At 52.3% G+C, this 23458-nt stretch overlaps 1 protein-coding gene across 3 annotated transcripts in view; it reads right to left on the bottom strand.

Moving 5' to 3' along the window:
• Positions 1 to 4305: 4305 nt before the first annotated feature.
• Positions 4306 to 23458, bottom strand: part of ITGA11 (integrin subunit alpha 11) — a 183843-nt gene continuing 164690 nt past the window's right edge. For 2 of the 3 annotated variants that reach the window (XM_075896852.1, XM_075896851.1), the window contains exons 25-30: positions 22412 to 22525; positions 17364 to 17450; positions 15860 to 15970; positions 11734 to 11829; positions 8493 to 8606; positions 4306 to 4515 (exon numbers count right to left, since the gene is read on the bottom strand). In XM_075896852.1, coding sequence (XP_075752967.1) covers positions 4444 to 4515; positions 8493 to 8606; positions 11734 to 11829; positions 15860 to 15970; positions 17364 to 17450; positions 22412 to 22525 — 594 coding nt within the window. In that variant the 3' untranslated portion in view covers positions 4306 to 4443. Of the gene's footprint in view, positions 4516 to 6993; positions 7047 to 8492; positions 8607 to 11733; positions 11830 to 15859; positions 15971 to 17363; positions 17451 to 22411; positions 22526 to 23458 lie in introns of all 3 variants that reach the window. The other variant, XM_075896853.1, reaches the window with a different exon arrangement.

The raw sequence follows: 23458 nt of genomic DNA, 5'->3' as shown, positions 1-23458 counted from the left end.
TCCAGCCCAGGGGCCCCACCTGCATCCTAAACCCCTCATTTCTGGCCCCATTCTAGAGCCCCCCCCAAGCCCCTACCCCAGCCTGGAGCCTCCCTCCCACACATGGAACCGCTTGACCCCAACCCGAGTCCCCCCCCTCCCCCCGCAGCCCAAACTCTCTTCTCCAGCTCAGCACCTGCACCCTAAGCCGGCTCCCTCACCTTCTCTCACACCCCAGGCCCGGCCCTGGCCCCAACCCAATGAAAAAGAGAGAGAGGGAGGGGGAAGGGGAGCAAGTGACAGGAGGGGGATGGAGTGAGGTTGGGGCGGGGTGGTCTCAGGGGAGGGGGGCAGGCAAGGCTGTTCGGTTTCTGCAAACAGAAAGTTGCAAACCCTCAAGCAACAACCCACCCTGGACCGTTTTGGGCTCGGGCCCCTCAAGTCTTGGCCAACCTTCCTAACCCGCCGTCAAATAAATCGACAGACCGAGGTTCTTGCCCTCCACCCGGTTTATGCTGCGCCAATAGCTTCAGGAGGCCATAAAAGTAGCAGATCTCTCTGTTAGCGAGGGGCTTGCTTGGCCACGGGGCATTGCGGGAACCGCATTGTGCGCTAGAGACTCTGAGCTAATGCAACATCCCCTCTGAGGGCCGCTGTGTCCAGCACAGGTTAGAGCAGCATCAAGGCTGCTGTAACGGATCCCGAGGACAATGCAAAAACCAAGCACACCCTTTAGACTCCCTGTGTTCCCGCTCAAAGACAGCAGAGAGCTGGGGCTTTGGCATGCAACGGTTAGGATTTGTGGCTGCATTTGTCACGGCCTCTGTTTGTCTCCATCCCATGAAAACTAACAGGTTTGTTCCATGTGATTCTGAGCCCCCCCTGGAGAATGAAAGGGGTGGTGAGGAACCACATTCTCTCTGTGCCGCTTGCAGGGTCGACCAAGTATCTACTGACTTGATTTCGGCCTCATCGCGCAAGAATCGGTTAAAAAAAAAAAATAACTCCGAGGTAAACAGGCAAGACCACGTACCCAAATCGTCACATTGTATTTCCCTGCCGTTCAGCATTACAGCGCAGAGCGGCACATTTCACCACCTATTTACATACCCCGCGTACCAGCACATTGGTTGCTTATTACACGCAGGCAGCAAGTTTTGGCAAAGCACATACGTCCAACTGGAGAGGGTAGCGCATTGAGACAGGTGGAATACGTGGTGTAAACTTTTGTTTGTCCATTATCGCTATAGTATAAGCAAGAAGTCCCTGGAAGATCAGAAGTAACACAAAGTTGCTTCATTTCCTTCCTTTGGTTGCCCATGGAAAGACATCTAGGGTGTGTCTAGACTACACGGCTCCATCGACGGAGCCATGTAGAGGAGTTTACTAGACGTAGGAAAATGAAGCAGCGATTTAAATAATCACCACTTCATTTACATCACAATGTGCCGATCAGCTGTTTGGTGGCACAGCGGGGCAGTCTGGACGCGCTGCAGTCGACAAGGGACGCCTTTGTCACCGCTCCGTTATGCCTCGTGAAATGAGGAACCGTCGCCAAAAGCTTTCCTTGCCGACCGCGGAGCGTCCAGACTGCCCCGCTGTGCCGCCAAACAGCTGATCAGCACAGTGTGGTGGCCATTGTGATGTAAATGAAATGGCGATTATTTAAATCGCCGCTTCATTTTCCTATGTCTAGTAAACTCATCTACATGGCTCCTTCAACAGAGCCGGGGGCTACGTCTAGACTGGCATGATTTTCCAAAAATGCTTTTAACGGAAAAGTTTTCCGTTAAAAGCATTTTCGGAAAAGCACGTCTAGACTGGCAGGACGCTTTTCCGCAAAAGCACTTTTTGCAGAAAAGTGTCCGTGGCCAATCTAGACGCAGTTTTCCGCAAAAAAGCCCCGATCGCCATTTTCGCGATCGGGGCTTTTTTGCGGAAAACAAATCTGAGCTGTCTACACTGGCCCTTTTGTGCAAAAGTCTTTTGAAAAAAGGACTTTTGCCCGAACGGGAGCAGCATAGTATTTCCGCAAGAACACTGACGATCTTACATGAGAGAGTGTTCTTGCGGAAATTCAAGCGGCCAGTGTAGACAACTGGCAAGTTTTTCCGCAAAATCATTTGATTTTGCGGAAAAACTTGCCAGTCTAGACACAGCCATGTAGTCTAGACATGCCCCTAATGTACAGCAAAACTGGGTATTCTGTTTACACGGCTGCTAATCCCCTATTGGGCTTAGTCTGTGCCCACCAAAGGAAGTGGCAAAGCATCAGTTGATTTGCAGTTGATTTCACTGCAAAATCAGGCCCCGGTGATTTTTGACGGTGAGGTATTTTCTAGTCTGTCTATATGGCAGTTATTTAAAAGGGGGTGAATGCTAAAGCTAAGCTAAAGGTTTGGATTTGAAAAAGAAAGTGAATTTTCTCCTCGCCAACGTCGGAAAGGAACAAGTTATTAAACAGCGCGTGGTGTTTTGTTGTTGGGTTTGGGGCTTTTGGGGGGTTGTGTTTGATATTGGAGGAAGAGAAGGGTTTTGTGAGGATGCATTCAGTGTTCTTTATAATCCTTCCATTTCAATACTTTCAACAAGATTATTTGGCAACATTTGGGAAAACTGATCACTCATTAAAGGGGAAAGAAGAAACCGTGGACACTCGCCAATATTTTCATGAAGCAAGTTCAATAAGAACATGCCTCCGTGTGGTGGGAACGCTTTGCCACTCCCAATACAATACAAAGGGTCAATGTCAGATCAAAAATCTCCATTCAACAAAACAGGCACCCCCGTGCTAATCATCCATCAAGCCTGAAACTAACCCAGCTAGTCCCATTCTTTATTTAAACGGAAACAAACACATATAAACAACTCCCGGAAGCAGTTGCATCACCTACTGCAGGAGAACATGAAAGTAAACTGGGACTAGCTTCAATGAAACTGACTAGACTTCCTTTTTGCTCAAGATGAGAAATGCAACAAAAGCAGAAACAGATACAAAAATCAATTAGATGTGTGTTTCAGTTTAAATAAATCTAACGTCATACCACAAAGACAAGGCCCAAAGGATCTGACCCTGCAACATGTGTATGGGCTCACAACAAGATCCTCATGTTGCAAGTATAAGTATTTAATTTTTTAAACCTGACAAGGTCCCTTTAAAAGAAGTCATTCTGGAAAATACATTTATTGTCACAATAAATAAAGGCAGAAATATTACAGTCCCTCTTTCACTCTCTTCTAAAAGGGCTGTGAACAATTCAATCCAATTATAGATCATTGGGGAAACTGGTTTAGTACAGAATGGTCGTTGAAATGATGAATATTTAAAAATACTGTATGGTTAATCCTTAAAAAATACTAAAACAGTACTGAACAGACTGTTACACATTGGGTGGACAGCTGCTTTCTTTCCTTTCAATCATAAAGTTAATATTAGCATAAATAATTCTATTATGCAAAAGAAAAGATTTTTGTCGAACAGCAGTGATCATTTCTGCATGACACAAAGTATGTACAATTATAATACAGTTTCCGATTCCTGTTGCCTGTCGACTCTTGGAAATTGCACAGTTTGTAGAAAACACTTCAAACTGGTTTTTAAATTTTTTTTTTGGCGTTCAAACAGGTAAATCTTTTCAGAATAAGTATATACAGCTGGACACTGAAGTTCTGTATTAAGGTGCTTTAATTTGCTATTAATTGTATTCAGTGCATTAAAAAGAAAGCAAATTAAAAACTCTCTATTAAACTTCTCCACTCAGAAAATGTAAAACGTGTGGGGATCCGAAGTTTTATATTGGCCAGTTCCACTTTGCTTCCAGGGGAGCTCCATTTAAGCCTTCATTTTTACATTTAGGTGCACCACTGGAATTTAATAGACGTGTAAACTGATCCTTCGGTCTGTTTACATGTTTTGGACAGGGTGTTTAGTCTCTTCCTTCCTCATCTTATTTTCGCAGGCAAATCGTGCACCTGGAGAATTCACTTGTGGCATTTTATTGACAAGTCCACTTAGTCTGAATAACCCAGCTGCTAGCCTTAAAAGTGAGGTCTCTCAAAAATACTGTGTCGTAGTTGCGTTTAATCTGACTTGCTCGTGGCTTCGATTTGGCGCATGGCATTAAACTTGCAACCCCCAGGATATAAAAACACCCAATCATCACAAAGACTACCCCAGCTTTGTTACTGTCCTTATGCACAACTAACTGCCCGGGGTGAGGCAGAACAGAACTATTTAAAACCAGTTTGAAGTACCTTTTGATGGTTGTGCTCCGGTGGCAGCTGGCCACGGAATAGGTTCTCTTTAGCTAATTTCACACAAAGGGGTGTATTCTCCTCTCGAGGCAAATGGAGTCCTACACCCACTTCCTTTGGCAGCAAGACCAACATCTCCTCTGCCGGCCGCACACGGATATGAACATGGCGATAGGGAGATGAGATTCGCAGACCCTAGCTGCGGGAGCCTCATTCTAACACTTTCGCCTGGTGCTCCGGCGCTGTATCTCTCTTGCGATTGGCACTTTTAAAAAATCCAAGCTGCAGGAATTTAAAGACAAGACAAAAAAACCAAAAAAACAAAAAACCCACCGTTACTTACAGCTGCTGAGGTTGACATGCGTTTCTTTTAAAGGGGAGGGGAGGTCAGGCAAGGGAGGCCTTGCATTCATTGGCATTTCATTTGTTTGATAAGAAAAAGGGTCTGGATAATTTGAGGTGGGCAAACGTGTGCATTAGACATTAAAGGACAATCCAGAGACAAGCCTTTCAAATGGCTGGCATTTCAATGCAAGCCCGCTGGTGTTTAAAAACAGGACGTGACGCGGACGCATCTGCCCACGGCGATGGGAACGCCAGAAGTATCAATGGTGAAGAGAAGGGCTCTCAAGAGGTCATCTAGTCTCCTGCTCTCTGGCATGCCAATGGGGCCGTGGGCCCTTTAAATTGCCGTTGGAGCCCTGCGTGACGCACACCGGGCAGCGCTGAAGGTTGTCAGGTGGCGCTGCGGCTGCTTGGGAGAAGCGAGCTCCAGCCCCGCCCCCTCTGCTTGAGGCCCCACCCTTTTTGGGGGCACAGAACTGGCTCCTCCCTGCCTTGCCTGGGGGCCCAGCAAGTCTGTCGGTCCCACCGCCTTCTCTCACGGCAGAGAAATGTTTCATCGTTGGAACGGGCTAGGACAGTGTTTCTCAACCAGTGGCAAGCGTCCCCTTAGGGGTACTCGAGAGAAGTCTAGGGGTCCGGCAACACAACTGAAATTTGGAGACAACTGAATTTGTGTTTTAAGTGTCACAGCGCTTTATATTTTTGTATTTTTTTACACCCAAAAATTTCACTGCCCGCCTGGTTACAAATATGTTGTTTAAACAAATGTGTTGCAATGGTAGGTACATTTTGTGTGTGTCTGAAAACTGTAGGTACTGGGGGTACTTAGAATTTTTTTTTGAAAAGGGGGTTCTATAATTTTTTTGGAAAAGGGGGTACTGTATATAAAAAAAAAAAGGTTGAGAAACACTGTGCTAGTAGCTCAGTAACTGGGCCTGTTATAAAGTGTGAGGTTGAACCTGACTGTTCTGGTTCCTGTAGTGATGCTCAGACCTCAGTGGGTCAGGAGCCAAAGCAGCCACTGGCATTACTCCACAGAGCCACATTCTTTCATTTATCAAAGCTAGAGGATTCGTGCAGCAAAATGACTGGCCAAGTATTTCACGCTTGGTTAATAACCTACTAACCGCCTTCTGATTGGCTAACAATGCCACCCCAGCTGTTTAATATCACACGCAGCAAAGAGCCGCAGGAAACATAGCAGAGCAGTTTGCAGCTCCCCGGTCTCAGTCTGGGTATGTCTAGACTGCATCCCTCTGTTGGCAGAAGGATGCCGATTAGGCAGGTCGACATTGCAAATGAGGCAGGGATTTAAGTATCCCGTGCCTAATTTGCATAAAAATGGCCGCCGCGTTTTGCCGACTCAGCACTTTGTCGGCAAAAAGCGGAGGTCTAGAGGGGATCTGTCAAGAAAGAAAGCCTGTTTCGACAGATCCTGTAAAACTCCTTGAAAGCCGCTTTGTCGACATGAGAGTGTAGACGCAACGGACAGTGGAGATGCAATAACGTCTTCTGTCGACAGAACTCTGTTGACAAGACGTGTTATTCCTCGTAGAACGAGGTTTACCGCCGTCGGCAAAACTGATGAGTTCTGTCGAGGTTATGTCGACAGAACTCGGTGGTAGTGTAGACACAGGTATAGTTTTGTTGACAAAAGTTGACTTTTGTCGACAAAACCCTGTAGTCTAGACACACCCTCTGAGTCCTGCTGCTTGAGCGTGAGGCTTTCTGGGAGGAGTTCTCGGAAGCTTGCAACTAGAAAGACTCTCCCTTCCGTCACGGCAGCTGTCACCCCGTGGGTTGTAACTGGGGCGGAAACGAAGCACCGCACGTGCTCAAAGGTTTTCAGGCAAAGCAGTCACGCCCTCGGTGGGTGTCTGAAGGGCAAGAGCTCCCGGGGTTTGGTGCAGGGTGCAGATACCTTATATTCGTCAATCCACAAAGCAAAATATCTGCTCTTTCAACATGTTCACATGCAAACTGTAAATGCCAAGGACCCCTGTTCCATATGCAGGGGGCCCACCACCCTGTTGGGCCGCTGGACAAGGTGCTCTCACCCTGTGCTCCTGGAAGGGGTGGGGCTTTGGGAGGAAGGGGCGGGGCTAGAGGCAGCCAGCCCTCAGTGCTGCCTGGAGCATGCCGTGTGGCACTCCAGCGGTGATTTAAAGGCCCAGGGCTCCGGCTGTTGTTCCCTGTCCCCCGCTGGCGGCCGGCCTGTCCAAACTGGGCACATTCTGCTCCCATGGCCAGGAACAGCTGCAGTACTGGACTTGAATGGGAGCAGGAGCACAGACAGAGCAGCAGGGGGCGCCCTGGCTGGATATATTTCTGCCTGCCCCCACCTCCCAATCCAGCTTGTCAAAGAGCCGCCCCATCTGCCTGCCCCCGCCCCGTCTGTGTCACCAGCAATCTTACCTGCCTGAGAAGGGGCCCTCTTGGGAAGTGCAATCTAGTCAGTCATGCCCTAGCTGTGGACAAAACTCGGTGTGGGTTTATCACAGCTTTGCAGGTAAAAGCAGCTGCAAGCTGCCCTGCGACCTGGGAGAAGGGGAACCCCGTCGCTACACCCGGGCTCAGGAGGGGGCTTCCTTTCCAGGGCACAGCCCCTGCTACCTGGGGTCTGTGGCGCCTTTCCCTGGAGTCTCCCAGGTGGCCTGTTTCCTGTGTGTGCCCGGCGAGGGGGCCGCCTCTCCCCCACGGCCAGCGGCCAGGGAGTCTCTGTGCTGTTCGCTAGGACGGGGGTCCTGAAGGCTCTGCCCAGCTGTGGGCAAAGCGGGCCTTGACCCTCGGAAGGGGAGCCTGACTCCCGGGGGGGTTCGGTCTAACTCCATGCCAATGGCCTGTGCATTGTTGGGAATTTGGCCACCCGATCCCTGCCAGCCAGACCCCTCTGGGACCAGCCGCGCTGCTCCGGCTTTCCTTGCCCTGCTCCGAACCCGCGCTGGGGAGAGGAGCCCCGTCTGTGCCGGGAGGTGAGACTCCCGCTGGGATGGGAGCAGCTGTCGTACGCTCTCCCCTGCAGCCGTAACCCGGACGGAAGGACAAGGACAGTGATGGGGGAGCGCGGCTTCTCCTTCTCCCTAGGGGGCACCAGGGAGCGGCGGATGAATGCCCAGCTGGGGGAAGGCGCTGCCCCCCCCCTTCACCCGAGGCCCCGCCCCTGGAGCCAAGCCCCGCCCACCCAACCTGATCCTTCCTGCGCACATGGAGGGCCAGGCCTGCCGTGCTGCAGCCCGTCCCGTCCCTCCCTGACGGCTGGGGGAAGCCAGGCTGCTGCGCCCCAGCCCAGCCTTTGGCGGTGGGGCATGGAGGCAGTTTCGGGAAGGCTGTGCCTCCCCTTGCCTGCATCACCGGCCGCCCATGTGAGGCAGCAAGACTGGCCGGCCCACTTCCAAGCCACCAGAGCAGTGCGGGTGCCAGGCTGGCAGCCAGCTTGGGCTCAGACTGGCCACTCCAGTCGCATCTGAGGCGTGTCCCTCCTGGAGGCGTCCCTCGGCTGCCCGCGGGCGGCGCTTTGCTGAGCTGTCACACCCAGGCCTGCTGGGCGGGCAGCTGCACAGAGCCTGCGAACCCTGGGGAGACGGCAGGGGCTGCCGCCAGAGCCCTGCAAACCCGCGGCTTTCCGCTCTATCGCCGCGGCGCCGACACGCGCTCCACGGCCCAGTGTTTTCACCGCGGGTACCAGTTGCGTATCCCCACAGGGCTCTGGCCACAGCGGCTTCCCGCAAGGACACGGAATGGAGGCAGAAGGCGGCGGCGGGAGTCGTTGGGTGCGGATCTATGGCCCCTCAAGCCAGAGGTCACAAGGGTCCCCTCTGGCCTGCACGTCTCTGGGTCAGTGATTCCTGTGCAGGGGCACGGTGTGAGCTCCCCTCGACCGCAAGGGGTGTGCTCTGCCGGGGGACCGGCCTTACCTTCCATAGGGCCAGGACAAGGAGTGCGAGAAGCAGGAGCCCGCCCAGTGTGCTGCCCAGGATGATCCAGATGGGGATCTGGGACTCCTCTGGTTTGGAGATTTCAAACGTTACCTGCAATGGGAAGAGGGTGAGAATCCTCCAGCCGCACCAGCGCTGAGCCAGCCATGGCCTGGGGGCGGGGAGCTGTGCCCAGCCCCCCGCCGGTTCTGCCCTCCTGCATGCCACTCTCCACCTTCTCCGCTCCAGCACCTGCCCCGATTGCAGCCGGCAGAGCGGCTGCATGGCTGCCAGCCCCCAGCCCGGGGCTCTGACGCGCCGGAACGTGCCCCGGGCCCCTCACTGCAGCGTTGCCTGCGGATGCCATGGGGTGCACCGGTGCAGCCGGCTGGAATGCCCCAGGGCGCACGAGGCTCCCTCTCAAATTCACCCTCCCTGGCATGTGAATCCACCGCTCTCAAGGCGGCTGTGGGGAAGTAGCCGGGTCGCCCAGGTCTGGCCCCCGGCAGAGTCTGGCTGTGCCTGGTCTCCCCAGGGCCCTGCTGGAGGGGACGAAGGTAACAACATGCAGCTCAATGCAATAGAACCGGTTCTTTCACCTGCCTTAGGGGGCTAGCCTTGCCGGCGGGCACGTGGCGGCTGGGACTAGCACGGGGGTGTCTCTGGCAGTGAGGCGCAGCGAACCGCTGGCTCCCCTGCCATGGACAGACACCTGCAGGCTCCCTGGGTGAGTGGGCAGGGCGGGTAGCAGCCCAGGGCTGCTGGCTGGAAGATGGGGGCTGCAGCCTGCAGAGGGCAGCAGCGCTCCATTCTCCGAGCCCAGCAGGGACCGCAGGGGCCTGGCGGGAGCAGGGGCCGGCAGGCTGGGAATTTCACACACGTCTGGTCTGAAAAGGCTGGAGTCCCACGTCCCTTTCGGGACCTGTCCAGGCCACGTTGTCCAGCGTTCCTTGGCGACCACGAGGGCGTGAAACCGCCTTGGAGGTGGAGAGCATAGGCGGTGGGTGAAGGTCCAGCTAGGGAAGGCAAACCCCAGCTCCGCCCCTTCTGGCTGAGGCCCCGCCCCTGGAGCCACGCCCCACCCACCCCCAACCCGATCCTTCCTGGCCACTTGGTGGGCTGGGGTTGCCATTCTGCGGTCCAGGACAGCTCTCCGCAGTGGCCAGGAAGTAGGGCTGTCAGGCCAGTGCCCCATTGGTCCCCGGCAGCCGGGCACGTGGACACTTTCGGGAAGGCTGTGCCTACTCGACCGGCTGCCCATGGTGCAGAGTCTCCGAGGTTCTCAGGAGTCCAGCAGCTGAAGGTTTAAGAAAACCCCCCAATCCTGGGAGAGTCCCAGTGAAATCCAATGGAGCCTCCCCACCAGCCCTGCCCTGGCTCTGGGCCTGGCGGGAGCAGGGCCACACACGGCTTGCACAACAACGTTCCTGCTCCAGGCAGACCTTCCGCAGCCCGGCGGCTGCTGCTGGACCCGTGGGGCTGAGCCAGCTCTCACTGATGGCACTGGATGGGCCCTGTGGCCAGTCATCAGGGAATTCCCGCCCTCCCCGGCCAGTCAGCCCCTGAGACGCAGCCCGGACAGCATGAACCAACCGCCCCCGTTGGAACAGAGCAGTCTCTCTGGAGTTCACTTCCTTGTCTGGCTTCCTCCACCCATCGCTCTGGGCCCTCGGCCCTGCCTGTCTGTCCCAGGCCGGGGCTAGGGTGCATGTGTGCGGCGCTCCCTGCTGGAAGAGACCCAGTGAACTCCTGGCTGAATTGCTTTAAGGTCACACCACACATCCCCGCAGTGTCTGCTGGCCTCCTCTGGACGATGTGGAGTCCTGCCCCGGCTCTGGGCTACGTTTACTCTGCCGGGGGATTGCGGCTGTGGTCAGCACACCCTCAATCTAATTTACAACCTGCAGCAAGCACACGGCAGCCAGGCAAGGGTGTCCCCCGGCACCCAGGCGGCCTTGTGCTGCCCGTGGAGATGCCGATGAGCCTTCCTGCTCTTTTTAGCCATGCCAGCGAGTGCCAGGACGGCCGACTTGCTAACTGCAGCGTAGATGGCGCCAGACACTGTCCTGCGTGAACTGATCACTGCTGGGCCCGGGCAGCTCATTTCCCCGCTGCCAGACCCCTGGGTCTTCTGGGGTGGGGCCCTTGATCTAGCTGGTCTCTGTTTCTAAACATGCTTTGTGCCTCGGCGCTGTCGCTCGGGGCCAAGAGCCGCTCTGTGTGCGGGAGATACCCCTGTCTCTTTGGGTCCTAGGGGAACGTGGGGCGGCCCAAAGAACTCAGAGAAGCCAACGGTGAGGGCGAAATAACGTGAGGTCTGCTCCCCCCGCCCTGCCGGCCCCCACCCGGAGCACAGAGCGGGTGAGCGTTGCTCCCGAAAGCCCTTCATGAAGCCAGCTGAAAAACGTCAGCGGGAGCGTAAATCACCGGAGCCAGGAAAATGCTGAAAACGCCCCCGGTGCTCGCAGGTTCAATACACCCAGGCAGTTACACGGCGCTCGGCTCAGGCTGCAAAGGTCGGTACGTCTCTGGTTTGGACCCAGCTCCTCACTGTGGGATCTGAGCATCCCAGACCTTAGTCCTCGCCAGTGTCGGAAGTGGCGGGAGGGTGCATGGGAGGGTGCATGGGAGTGTGTGTGACTCTCCCTTCCCCCAGCATCTGCAGGGAGGGAAAGCTGGGCAGTCAGTCTTGGGCACTGGGGCATCAGTGGCCATTCTCGGTTTCCAAGCCGGTATTGTGCAGGTCGAGGGGTAGGGAAGAACGGCACCTGAATCTGCCTTCATCTGAACCACCAGCTCTCTCTGGCTGGCCTGCTCTCTCTGGCCGGTGGGTGTGCTGGGGGCGGGAAGGCACTGACCACACTCTGCCCCCACAACACCTACTATATGGGTTTTGGGGCAGCGTGTTGCCTGCCATCCTAGTCCTTCTGGGCCGGGGAGCGTGGGATGCACGAACACCCTCCCGCTCCCCTCCCCTCCCTGTGGTTGGGGGGCAAGGAGGTATCTTGGCTCCCATGAGGGCGGGGTCATAGTAAAAGGGGCGGGGCTGGAGGTGGGGCTGAGGGCTTGACTCCCCCAGCCCTACCTGCGCTGACCGCCAATGCTGGACGTGCTCTGATTTCTCCTGCGCAGCAGCCTGGGGCAGGCCAGCTCCCCTTTGGGCCTTGATCATCGCACCCGTTCTAACGCAAACAGCTGCTCCCCTCATTGGGGAACACAGCCAAGAGCGACCGGCCCTCACCTGGCGGCTGGGGTCCTCCTCCCGGAAGATGAAGGGGCTGCGAAAGCGCCGCTGCAGGGCTGCGTTCGTCGTGAGCTTCAGTGACTTGAACTTCAGCTGCGAAGATAGAGCTGTGGTGAGACTCAGTAGCAGGCCCAGCGGGAGCCCAGAACGTAACACTCTCCCACCCCAGGCAGGGGGCTGCTTCAGCTGGCCGGCCAGAGAAGCCTCTATCCATGGTGGGCCGACCCGGACCCCCGCCACAGGTTACACCTTGGCTCCCCAGGAGTGGGGCCAACAGGGACTGCCGGCCCTGCTCCCGGGGAGCCGGCTGCAGAGCCCCTCAGCTAGTTCGGTCTTAACAGGGGATTGGCAACCCCTGCAACGGAGGCTCTGGTGAGGTGGGCCCTGCCCATGGGCACTGGCCTGAGGCCACCAAACATGTCATGCAGGCCACAGAACGGCCATCAGCTGGCAACAGCTTTTAGTCGGTAGGAGCTCCAGCTGGATCCTGGCAGGAGCTGTCCTGGGCCAGTATCTGTAGCTCACCGCAACCCAGCTGCAGGCAGTTGGGTTCAGCAGATGGCCTGGCCACTGCCTAGAAGCCAACAGCAAATGCCTCAGTTCACAAGCCCTGAGGCAGGTTCCCAGGCCCCTGGCTCGTCCCCGTGAGGCCAGACCCTGCCAGCTCACGCGAGGGGTTGTGATGTTGGGCGAGGTACCAGTCTGGCTGCCTGAGTCCCCCTGGCTGATGAGCCCGGCTGCTAGGTGGAAGGTGAAGCAAATGGGATCTGGTGCCACCTCAATGTATCTGCTGCATCATGGGGATTCACTGCATTGTAGGACTAGAAGGGGCCTCAAGGGGCCATCTAGGGTGTGTCTAGACTACATGCCTCCTTCGACGGAGGCATGTAGATTAGCCAGATCGGAAGAGGGAAATGAAGCCGCGATTAAAATAATCGCGGCTTCATTTAAATTTAAATGGCTGCCCCGATCTGCCGATCAGCTGTTTGTCGGCAGATCGGGGGAGTCTGGACGCGATGCCCCGACAAAGAAGCCTTTCTTCATCGACACAGGTAAACCTGGTTTCACGAGGCTTACCTGTGTCGATGAAGAAAGGCTTCTTTGTCGGGGCATCGCGTCCAGACTCCCCCGATCTGCCGACAAACAGCTGATCGGCAGATCGGGGCAGCCATTTAAATTTAAATGAAGCCGCGATTATTTTAATCGCGGCTTCATTTCCCTCTTCCGATCTGGCTAATCTACATGCCTCCGTCGAAGGAGGCATGTAGTCTAGACACACCCGTAGTGTGGTCCCCCGCGCTCATGGCAGGACCCAGAACCATCCCTCACAGACGTCTCTCTAACCTGCTTTTAAATATCCCCAGAGATGGAGATTCCACAACCTCCCTGGGCAATTTATTCCACTGTTTAACCACCCTGGCAGGTAGAAAGTTTTTCCCAATGTCCAACTTAAACCTCCCTTGCTGCAATTTAAGCCCCTTGCTTCTTGTCCTATCCTCAGAGGTCAAGGAGAACAAATTTTCTCCTACCTCGTTGAAACAGCCTTTTAGGTACTTGAAAGCTGCTGTCCTGTCCCCTCTCAGTCTTCTCTTTTCCAAACTAAACAAGCCCAATTCTTTCAGTCTTCCCTCGTAGCTCATGTTCTCTAGACCTTTCATCGTTCTTGTTGCTCTTCTCTGGACCTTCTCCAATTTCTCCACATCCTTTTTGAATGTGGTGCCCAGAACTGGACACAATACTCCAGCTGAGGCCTAATCAGCGCAGAGTAGAGCGGAGGAATGACTTCTCGTGTCTTGCTCTAAACACTGATGTCAATGCCTCCCAGATTGTGTTTGTTTTGCAGCAGTGTCCCACTGTTGACTCCTATTTAGCCTGTGGTCCACTATGACCCCTGGATCCCTTTCAGCAGGACTCCTTCCTAGACAGTCGCTTCCCGTTTCAGTGGTGCCGGAACAATTCTTGGAGTGGGGGTGCTAAGCTGCCCCCCCAGCCCTGTCTGCACCCCTCGCTACTCCTTACAGCTGGGGGTAGCAGCAGAGCCCTTGGGGCAGGGAGCAGAGTCCGTGGGCACAGGGCCAATAGCAGAGAGGAATGCCCCAGGCTGGCAGCGGGGTCACAGGGGAGGGCAGCTAGGACTCTGGGGCCAGCAGCAGAACCCTCAGGGCCGGCAGTGGAGTGGTCAGGACACTGGGTGCAAAACTGAGGGGTGCCGCAGTACTCCCCGCACCCCTGCTCCCTGCACCTATGTCCCATCCTGTCTGGGTGCCACTGTTGTTCCTCCCTAAGTGGAGGACTTTGCATTTGTCCTTATTCAGCTGCATCCTGTTCACCTCAGACCATTTCTCCAGTTTGTCCAGATCAGTTTGAATTTTAATCCTACCCTCCAAAGCACGTGCAACCCCCCCCAGCTTGGTATCATCCACAAACTTTATAAGCGTCCTCTCTGTGCCATTATCTAAATCATTGATGAAGATAGTGAAGAGAACTGGACCAAGAGTTAATCCCTGTGGATCCCCTCTCAATACGCCCATTCAGCATGACTGTGAACCATTGATAACTACTCGCTGGGAACGATTTTCTGACCAGTTTTTCACCCACCTAAGGCAGCTCCATCTAGGTTGCATTTCCCTCTTTTGTTTGTGAGAAGTCTATGCGAGACAGTATCAAAACCCTAATCAAAGTCAAGCTATACCACATCTACCACTTCCCCCACACCCACAAGACTTGTTATCCTATCAAAGCCCTGTTGTACACTGGGGAGTTATTTCAAAGTAACTCCCCTTATAACAAGCAGAGCGTCCACACTACTAAGCCTTTTATTTCAAAATAATAACTCCTGCTTTCCATGAGGAATAACGCGTACTTCAAAACAGTTATTTCAAAATAGCTGCTATTTCAAAGTAATTACTACCCAGAGTCAATCAAAGTAATTACTCCCCAGTCGAGGTAGCATGGCCACATTAAGGGAACCTGTCTCGGACTAATTTTGAAGCTTCCCCATACTGTGGACACGCTTGTTCAAAATAGCTATTTTGGGCGTTATTATTTTGGAATACGTTATTGTGAAATAATTTCCTAGCATAGACATGTCCAAAGAAAGCTACGAAGAGACCTACAAGGCGATGCTGAGGGATTTGGGCTTATTTAGTCTGCGGAAGAGAAGAGTGAGGGGGGATTTGAGAGCAGCCTTCAACTGCCTGAAGGAGGGTTCGAAAGAGGCTGGAGAGAGGCTGTTCTCAGTGGTGATGGATGCAGAACAAGGAGCAATGGGCTCAAGTTGCAGTGGGAGAGGTCTAGGTTGGATATTAGGAAAAATGATTTTCCTAGGAGGGTGGTGAAGCACTGGGATGGGTTCCCTAGGGAGGGGGTGGAATCTCCATCCCTAGAGGTTTTTAATTCTCTGTTACAAAGCCCTGGCTGGGTTGATTGAGTTGGGATTGGTCCTGCTTTGGGCAGGGGGCTGGACTTGGTGACTCCTGAGGTCTCTTCCTGCCCTGGGATTCTAGGATTCAAAGCTACCTGATGGGTTTGAACGATTTGCTCTTGACACATCCATGCTGAGCGTTAGCTGTCCAGCACCTCCCCAGCACCTCCCCCAGAAACAGGCCAGGGATAGGAAGAACCTTCCAGAAGGACTGAGCTAGCAGAGTCCATGTGGCCCTGGGCTGGATCCCCCGCTGGTGAAGTTCAGCAGAGCTTTACTGACATCTGTGCCCCTTAGTCTCTATGGGACAAATTCATCCCTAGGGTGGGAAGGGGAGTCTCTAGTAATGTCAGAGTTGGACCAGTTCACACCAGCCACAGGGTTAGCTCTAGACTTCAGCCTCTCCCTGCCTCACAGGGGGGTTGGATTCATTCGGTAACCACAGCACAGCACGTTGACGAAGAAATGGGCAGTGGAAAGCTCCGTGTTGCATCCTCCATGGTGGATACTGGGTATCCTCAGGAGATACTGGGTTAGGATGGAGGGTTCATCGCAGCCCAACAAACAGGCTGCGAATGCAAGAATCAAAACGCTCTGTACTTGCTGGGACCAACGGAGAGCTCAGGGTGGGTTTGCCCCGTCAAGCTTCACCTCCAGGCTCTTTCAGGTTTTCGGCACAGCTCCAGCGGCCGCACTTACTGCTTTCAGGGACTCCATCCACAGATTGCCACGCAAGCGGAAGTTGATTTCTTCATTGGATGCTAATTTGACGTTGCAGTCAATGGAGATGACGTCCGAGTTACTGTGGTTCTGGAGAAGAGGAAGGCATGTCAGTAATGTCCCTGGCCAGTGTGGTCAGATTTCCAAAGTGGCTATGTCTAGACTGGCATGATTTTCCGCAAATGCTTTTAACGGGAAAGTTTTCCGTTAAAAGCATTTGCGGAAAAGCGCGTCTAGATTGGTACGGACACTTTTCCGCAAAAGCACTTTTTGTGGAAAAGCGTCCGTGCCAATCTAGATGCATTTTTCTGCAAAAAAGCCCCGATCGCCATTTTCACGATCGGGGCTTTTTTGCGCAAAACAAATCTGAGCTGTCTACACTGGCCCTTTTGTGCAAAAGCTTTTACACAAAAGGATTTTTGCCCGAACGGGAGCAGCACAGTATTTCTGCAAGAAGCACTGATTTCTTACATGAGATCGTCAGTGTTCTTGCGGAAATTCAAATGGCCAGTGTAGACAGCTGGCAAGTTTTTCTGCAAAAGCAGCTGCTTTTGAGGAAAATCTCGCCAGTCTAGACACAGCCGGTGTGTATAATTCAACAACCCTTCCACCCGGCCCATACTGGTGACATTGAAAAGACACCGCAGCCCCGTTCTGATTGGCTCCTGTCCTGCTCAGGGAGGAAAAGGGAGGCAGACCTATTGTTTGGAGCCTCAACAAGAACCAAGATGTTGAAATCAGACACGGGACGAGTTTGCGCCAGTGTCTCAGATTCAGTGTGTGGGAACGGAGAAAGGGGTAAAATCCAACCCAGATTCCAAATTTTGCTGTCTCATTATTATTATTTTACTCGATGTACAGGTTGAACCTTTCTAGTCCAGAATTTCACCATGGTGACCTGGAGCGGAGCCGTGATCCAAAAGGGCATGAACAGGGAGGCAGTGCTGGTGGAGGGAGGAGAATGTTGGGGGCAGAACTGTAGGCTAGAGCAGAGCTGAGCAGGGTCTGGAAGGAGGAGGGAATGGGGAAGGCCGGAGGGAGCCGGTAGACGGTTCCTATTTGCACAATGGGCTGCACCAAAGCCTCCAGGCCATGTGGACGGGTTGGAATCTGGATTGGCACTTTCAGCTGAAGCCCATCTCTACCCAAAATCAGCCCCACACATTATCCAAACGGCTTTGATGAGCGGCACGGAGCCCGCAGCCCGAGGTCAGCTGTGTGAAGCTCTGGGCACATGCTGCCGAAGGGGAGAGCTAAGGTCTGAGGGTGGACAGGACGTTGACTCTGGCTAATTACACAACACCCAGCGCTCACAGCCCGGGGGCCCTTCCTAGATCTAGGATGGCTGTCTCCCTGCAGCTCTTCTTGCATGCAGCCCTGAGGGCGTGCTAGCTTTGGGGCACGTATCGATCGCACAGAAAGAGCTGGAGTGCTTTGGAGACAGGGCCCAGACAGGAGGGAAAAGCGGAGGCAAAAGGCATACCAGGTGTAGGTTCCGCAAAAGGTCCTCCTCCGTAGGTGCCCTTCTGTAATCAGTGTTGTTTCCCCAGATATTACACGTTGTGTTTTCCTTCAGTGGGCAAAAGAAATCCAGTTAAACATAGAGCAATTCATGTTCAAACAGACCCGCAGGAGCTAAACACCCTCCCCACCCCCGGCTTTCTAAATTCAGGCCAGTTTTACCTTTGGTCTTCCACCATGCAGAGCCCATGAATGATCTGCGATGAGCATCACAAAAGACTGGGTTCTCTATCTAGACTCTCTCTTCTAGGAAGTCCATCCTAATCGAATGTGTGTAGCACCCCAAAGCATGGAGAAGGTCTCTCTCGACGCATGCGATCCATTCTCATTTGAACCGGCATGCAAACGTGTTCTCTAACTACAGCTACTTGGATAACCACCAAACATGGCCAGTGAGGGCCATGGATCAAACATTTGAGCACATTAGGTGCCCAAATGTTACAGACCTTCAGGCATGGAAAGTTTAGCCCTGAAATCAGAAGTTAAGAAGGAGGGGCCGAGAGCCAGGCTGAAATGGACAGCAGGTGGCTTTTGCTCCTCGCAATTCATTTTTAATGAACACGTTTAATGTATTTTTAATGAAAAAGTTAACAGCTCTCCTCAACCCTGTTTAGTTCCAACAGAGGAGAGTTATTGCCAGGAGCTTTTCTCTGGTTGGAGTCAGTCTCCCTGAAATGAGCCAGTTTTCAAGGACCTAAAAGGGCGTTACAAAGAGGAAAGAGAAAAATGGTTCTCCTTGGCCTCTGATGGTAGGACAAGAAGCAATGGGCTGAAATTGCAGCAAGGGAGGTTTAGGTTGGACATTAGGAAAAACTTCCTAGATGTCAGGGTGATTAAACGCTGGAATAAATTGCCTGGGGAGGTTGTGGAATCTCCATCGCTAGAGATATTTAAGAGCAGGTTGGACAGACATCTGTCAGGGATGATCTAGACTAGTGTTTCTCAAGTACCCCAAGTACCTACAGTTTTCAGACACACAAACGTTTTTTCTACCATTGCAATGCATTTGTTTAAACAACTTAACCGGGTGGGTGATGAAATTTTGGGGTGTAAAAAGTACACAAATCATAAAGTGCTGTAAAACTTAAAACAAACATTCAGTTTTCTCCAAATTTCAGTTGTGTTGACGGACCCCCAGACTTCTCTCGGGTACCCCTAAGGGTATGCATACCACTGGTTGAGAAACAATCTAGACGGTGCTTGGTCCTACCATGAGGGCAGGGGACTGGACTTGATGGCCTCTCAAGGTCCCTTCCAGTTCTAGGAGTCTATGAGCTAACCCTCTGCGAAAGCGCCATTCACAAGTGCTTTGGAATTCAATTTCCCAGGTTTGTCGAGGATCAGGGAACAGAGTTTCATCCCGGGATTGGGGGCGGTGGGCATAGTCCCACTGTGGATGATTAATTTGTGTCCTGCCTCGGATGGGTGTTCTGTATCAGTGACACATCCCGCAGACTGGGTCCTCTTCAGACCTCCGTCCATGTGTGCGGGCGTGTGTTAGCACAGGGGATGGGGCACGCCAGGGCGGAGGCTACAGAAACAGGGACGAGGCGATATCCACTGACACACCGTCTCTGAGACGAGGCTGTCTTTTCTTAGATAGCCTGGGAAATATCCACAAGGTTGCCAAGAATTGGCCCCTCCAAACTCTGCTTTGTGGTCGTTCAGGTTCCAGCCGATATCCCAATCCAAGCATAATTATTTCAAGACCCACAAGAAGTCATTAAATGCGAGTTTGTTTGTGTGTGTGTGGGGGGGGAGGGGGTGTTGTTCTTGCAATGCTTGGGTTAAACCTGTGGTGGGCAACCCTGCTGAAGTCCATGAGTGTCCATCAGAGCCAAAGAGTTGAAGAATTGGGGTCATGTAAGCGAGAAGATGAATAGTATCAGAGGGGTCGCCGTGTTAGTCTGAATCTGCAAAAGCGGCGAGGAGTCCTGTGGGACCTTACAGACTAACCAGATCAGCCATACTGTCACTGGTTCATTCTCCTGCACATCTACCAACGTAATATACGCCATCATGTGCCAACAATGCCCCACTGCTATATACATCGGCCAAACTGGACAGTCTCTACGTAAAAGAATCAATGGACACAAATCAGATATTAGGAATGGCAACATACAAAAACCTGTAGGGGAACACTTCAATCTCCCTGGACACACAATTGCAGATCTAAAGGTAGCCATCCTGCAGCAAAAAAAACTTCAGGACCAGACTCCAAAGAGAAACTGCTGAGCTACAGTTCATCTTCAAGTTTGACACAATCAGCTCTGGATTAAACAAAGACTGTGAATGGCTCGCTAGCTACAAAAGCAGCTTCTGCTCTCTTGGAATTCACACCTCCAGATCAGCTACTAGAAGTGGGCCTCATCCTCCCTGATGGGATCCACCTCCTCATTTCCAGCCTGATTCTGGCCTGCATATTTATTCCTGCCTCTGGAAATTTCTACTACGTCAGATGCACGAAGTGGGTCTTTGCCCACGAAAGCTTATGCTCCAATACTTCAGTTAGGCTATGTCTAGACTGGCACCCTTTTCTGGAAATGCTTAAAATGGAACAGTTTTCCGTTATAAGTATTTCCGGAAAAAGCGCGTCTACATTGGCAGGATGCTTTTCCGGAAAAGCACTTTTTCTGGAAAAGCGTCCGTGGTCAATGTAGATGCGCTTTTCCGGAAAAAAGCCCCGATCATCATTTTCGCGATCAGGGCTTTTTTGTGGAAAAGACTATTGTGCTGTTGTGACGTAGTGGGGGTAACTTGCTAGGGCTGTGGTGACCTCTGCTGTCTGTAGCCAGACCCAGCAGGGAAAGGGTGAGTCATTATGCAAAGGGGGCTCCAAACCTGTCTGACCAGCTACCCCCCATGGGGAGAAACAAAGGAAGGTGGAATGCTACCCCTGGCTGGGGGGCAGGGCTGGAAGAGAGTTAGTTTTCGGTCTGGGATCATGGAGGAGACAGCCTAGGAAAGGGGCTGGAATTTAGGGGCCCAGTATCCCCCATATCAAGGGGGGCTGAGGCATCCTAGGAGTGCCCTGTAACCAGATTACATCTGTGCTGTGCTATATCCTGGAGAAGCAATAAACTCCCTCTATTCTACCGGCTGGTGGAGTCTGTTCGTGCCATTATGGGGGTGCAGGAGTCGGGGGAACCCCAACGCGTCGTCACAGCTGTCTACACTGGCCCTTTTCCGGAATAGTTTTTCCGGAAAAGGACTTTTGCCCGAACGGGAGCAGCGTAGTTTTTCCGGAAAAACACTGACAATTTTACAGTAGATCGTCAGTGCTTTTCCGGAAAAGCAAGCGGCCAGTGTAGACAGCTAGCAAGTTATTCTGGAAAAGCAGCTGCTTTTCCAGAGTAAGTGGCCCAGTGTAGACACAGTCTTAGTCTATAAGGTGCCACAGGACTCCTCACCGCTTTTGAAGATGAATAGTAACACTCAAGGTGAATTGACCAAGGAAAATAATTACTCACTATCAGGATAACAAAATAACAGCATTTACCAACTTCCTGCAGCACAGGAAAGTATGTCCCCGGTTCTATGGCAGGGGTGAGGAACCTTTTCTGGCCACTGACCCCCAGAAAAATCAGTCAGGAGCTGCACACAAGGGAGAAGCAAAACCCAACAAAAAACCCCAAACCCAATCATCCTCCCTCACTGACGTGGCCCCCGACTGAGAAGACAAACTCTAGCCGCATTCCCCTCGCACACCAGAGCCGTGGGGTGCCCAGGCTAATAGATTTTGTGTGCTCCAGCCCCACGGTGGGGCAGTGGGGTGGGGAGGCTGGAGAGCCAGTGTGGGCTCCCCAATGCTGGGGGGAAGCCCTGAGCCTCGGGGGCCAGATCTAGGCAAGTCAGGTGCCGCATCTGACCCCTGGGCCTGAGGTTCCTCACCCTTGTTCTATGGGATGAGATCTATAGCCTCATCTTGCTGCCTGCTGTGAGTCCTCCCTCCTGAGTGGAGATGGTTAAGCATTAGGGAAGGGCTGGGCAGCCCTGAGGAGAGACGTGATAAAGGAAATATTTCAAATGGCAGCACCTTGAATCATTCCCAAAGTTTTTTTTCCACTCCAGCTCATCTGAGGAAGTGGGTTTTGCCCACAACAGCTCATGACACTATTATACATTTTCAGAGGGGTGACCGAGTTCCTCTGTAACAGGAAAAACGTAAAAAACAACACATAGTTTAGTAACACCTTAAAAACTAACAAAACATGTCGATGGTATCATGAGCTTTCGTGGGCACAGCCCACTTCTTCAGATGACTGGAAGTTCAGATCCAAGATTAAATAAGGGGGGGGGGGGGGAAGAAAAAAGAGACAGTGAGCAGATAAGAGGGGTGGCCGAGAGGGGTGGCCGAGTTAGTCTGTAAGGCTACGTCTAGACTGCAAGCCTCTTTCGAAAGAGGCTTTTTTGAAAGATACTTTCGAAAAAGCTTCTTTCGAAAAAGAGCATCTAGACTGCAAATTCTTCTTTCAAAAAAGTGAGACGCTTTTTCGAAAGAGAGCACCCGGGCAGTCTGGATGCTCTCTTTCGAAAAAGCCCTGTTTGCATTGAGGAACGTCTTTTTTCGAAAGAGCACTTTTGAAAAAATGCGTTCTTCCTCGTGAAATGAGGAATACCACCGTCAAAAGAAAAGCCGGTTTCTTTCGATTTAATTTCAAAAGAACGCGGCTGTCGTCTAGACGCAGGTGAAGTTTTTTCGAAAAAAGGCCACTTTTTTTTTTGAAAAAACCCTGCAGTCTAGACACAGCCTTACAGGAAAGACTTAAAAAACAACAAATAGTCTAAGAGCACCTTAAAGATGAAATAGTTACAAGAGGCTGATAAGAACCATTAGTTTGCACTTGGAAAGGAAGATGACCACACCAGATTCTACACAGATGTCAAGAACCATTGGCACCATAAATGTATCAGTCACTAAGGTGCCACAGGACTCCTCGTTTTTCAAGTTACAGATGAACACGGCAGCCCCTTTAAGACTCCAAAAGTCAAAGTCGTCAAAACGCCTACCTGATCCACAAGGAAATCAGTCAGCAGCAAAAGGCGATTCCCTCCTCTCGTGGCCACGGGGACTGTGATTTTGATGGTCACGCCATCGACGGGAAAGAACCCCAGATTGTGCAGCTGCAACAAGGAAAGATAATTGTTTTCACGCGGGGAGCTGGCCTTCAAAGAGCATGATCGTTCTGCACTAGATGAGGAAGAACACGTTAAGAGCAAGCTCGTTGCTTGAGGATAACGGGTGGCTTTTTGTGGTGAGGTGGACCTGAAGTGGGACACGGTGTTTGTTTTTACATCAGGTGATGCAACCAGTTATTTTACCGGGGATGTGTTGGGAGTAAAATCTATCATTTCTCTCTTTTAGGGCCTTCTCCGGCCTCCATGATCACAATGTCTGGGACCGTTAATGGACCCTCTCTAGCTGGAAAAAACACCGAGCAGTCCTGTGGCATTTCAGAGTCTAACACATTTATTAGCTTTTGTGGGTAAAGCCCACTTCATTCTTTAATCAAGAACAATGAAAGGTCTAGAGAACATGACCTATGAGGGAAGGCTGAAGGAATTGGGTTTGTTTAGTTTGGAAAAGAGAAGACTGAGGGGGGGACATGATAGCAGTTTTCAGGTATCTAAAAGGGTGTCATAAGGAGGAGGGAGAAAACTTGTTCATCTTGGTCTCTGAGGCTAGGACAAGAAGCAATGGGCTTAAAGTGCAGCAGGGGAGGTTTAGGTTGGACATTAGGAAAAAGTTCCTAACTGTCAGGGTGGTCAAACACTGGAATAAATTGCCCAGGGAGGTTGTGGAATCCCCATCTCTGGAGATATTTAAGAGCAGGTTAGATAAATGTCTATCAGAGATGGTCTAGACAGTATTGGGTCCTGCCATGAGGGCAGGGGACTGGACCCGATGACCTCTCGAGGTCCCTTCCAGTCCTAGTGTTCTATGATTCTATCAGATGAGTTGGAGCGGTGTTTACCCATGAAACTTGTTAGTCTCTAAGAAGCTACAGGACTGCTCGTTTGTTAAAGTTACAAACTAACACGGCTCCCCCTTGGAGA

Source organism: Pelodiscus sinensis, chromosome 14 (assembly GCF_049634645.1).
Source record: "Pelodiscus sinensis isolate JC-2024 chromosome 14, ASM4963464v1, whole genome shotgun sequence".
In the NCBI taxonomy this organism is placed as follows: domain Eukaryota; kingdom Metazoa; phylum Chordata; order Testudines; family Trionychidae; genus Pelodiscus; species Pelodiscus sinensis.
The sequence above is the reverse complement of the archived record's forward strand: the minus strand, read 5'-3'. Positions and strand labels throughout refer to the sequence as shown.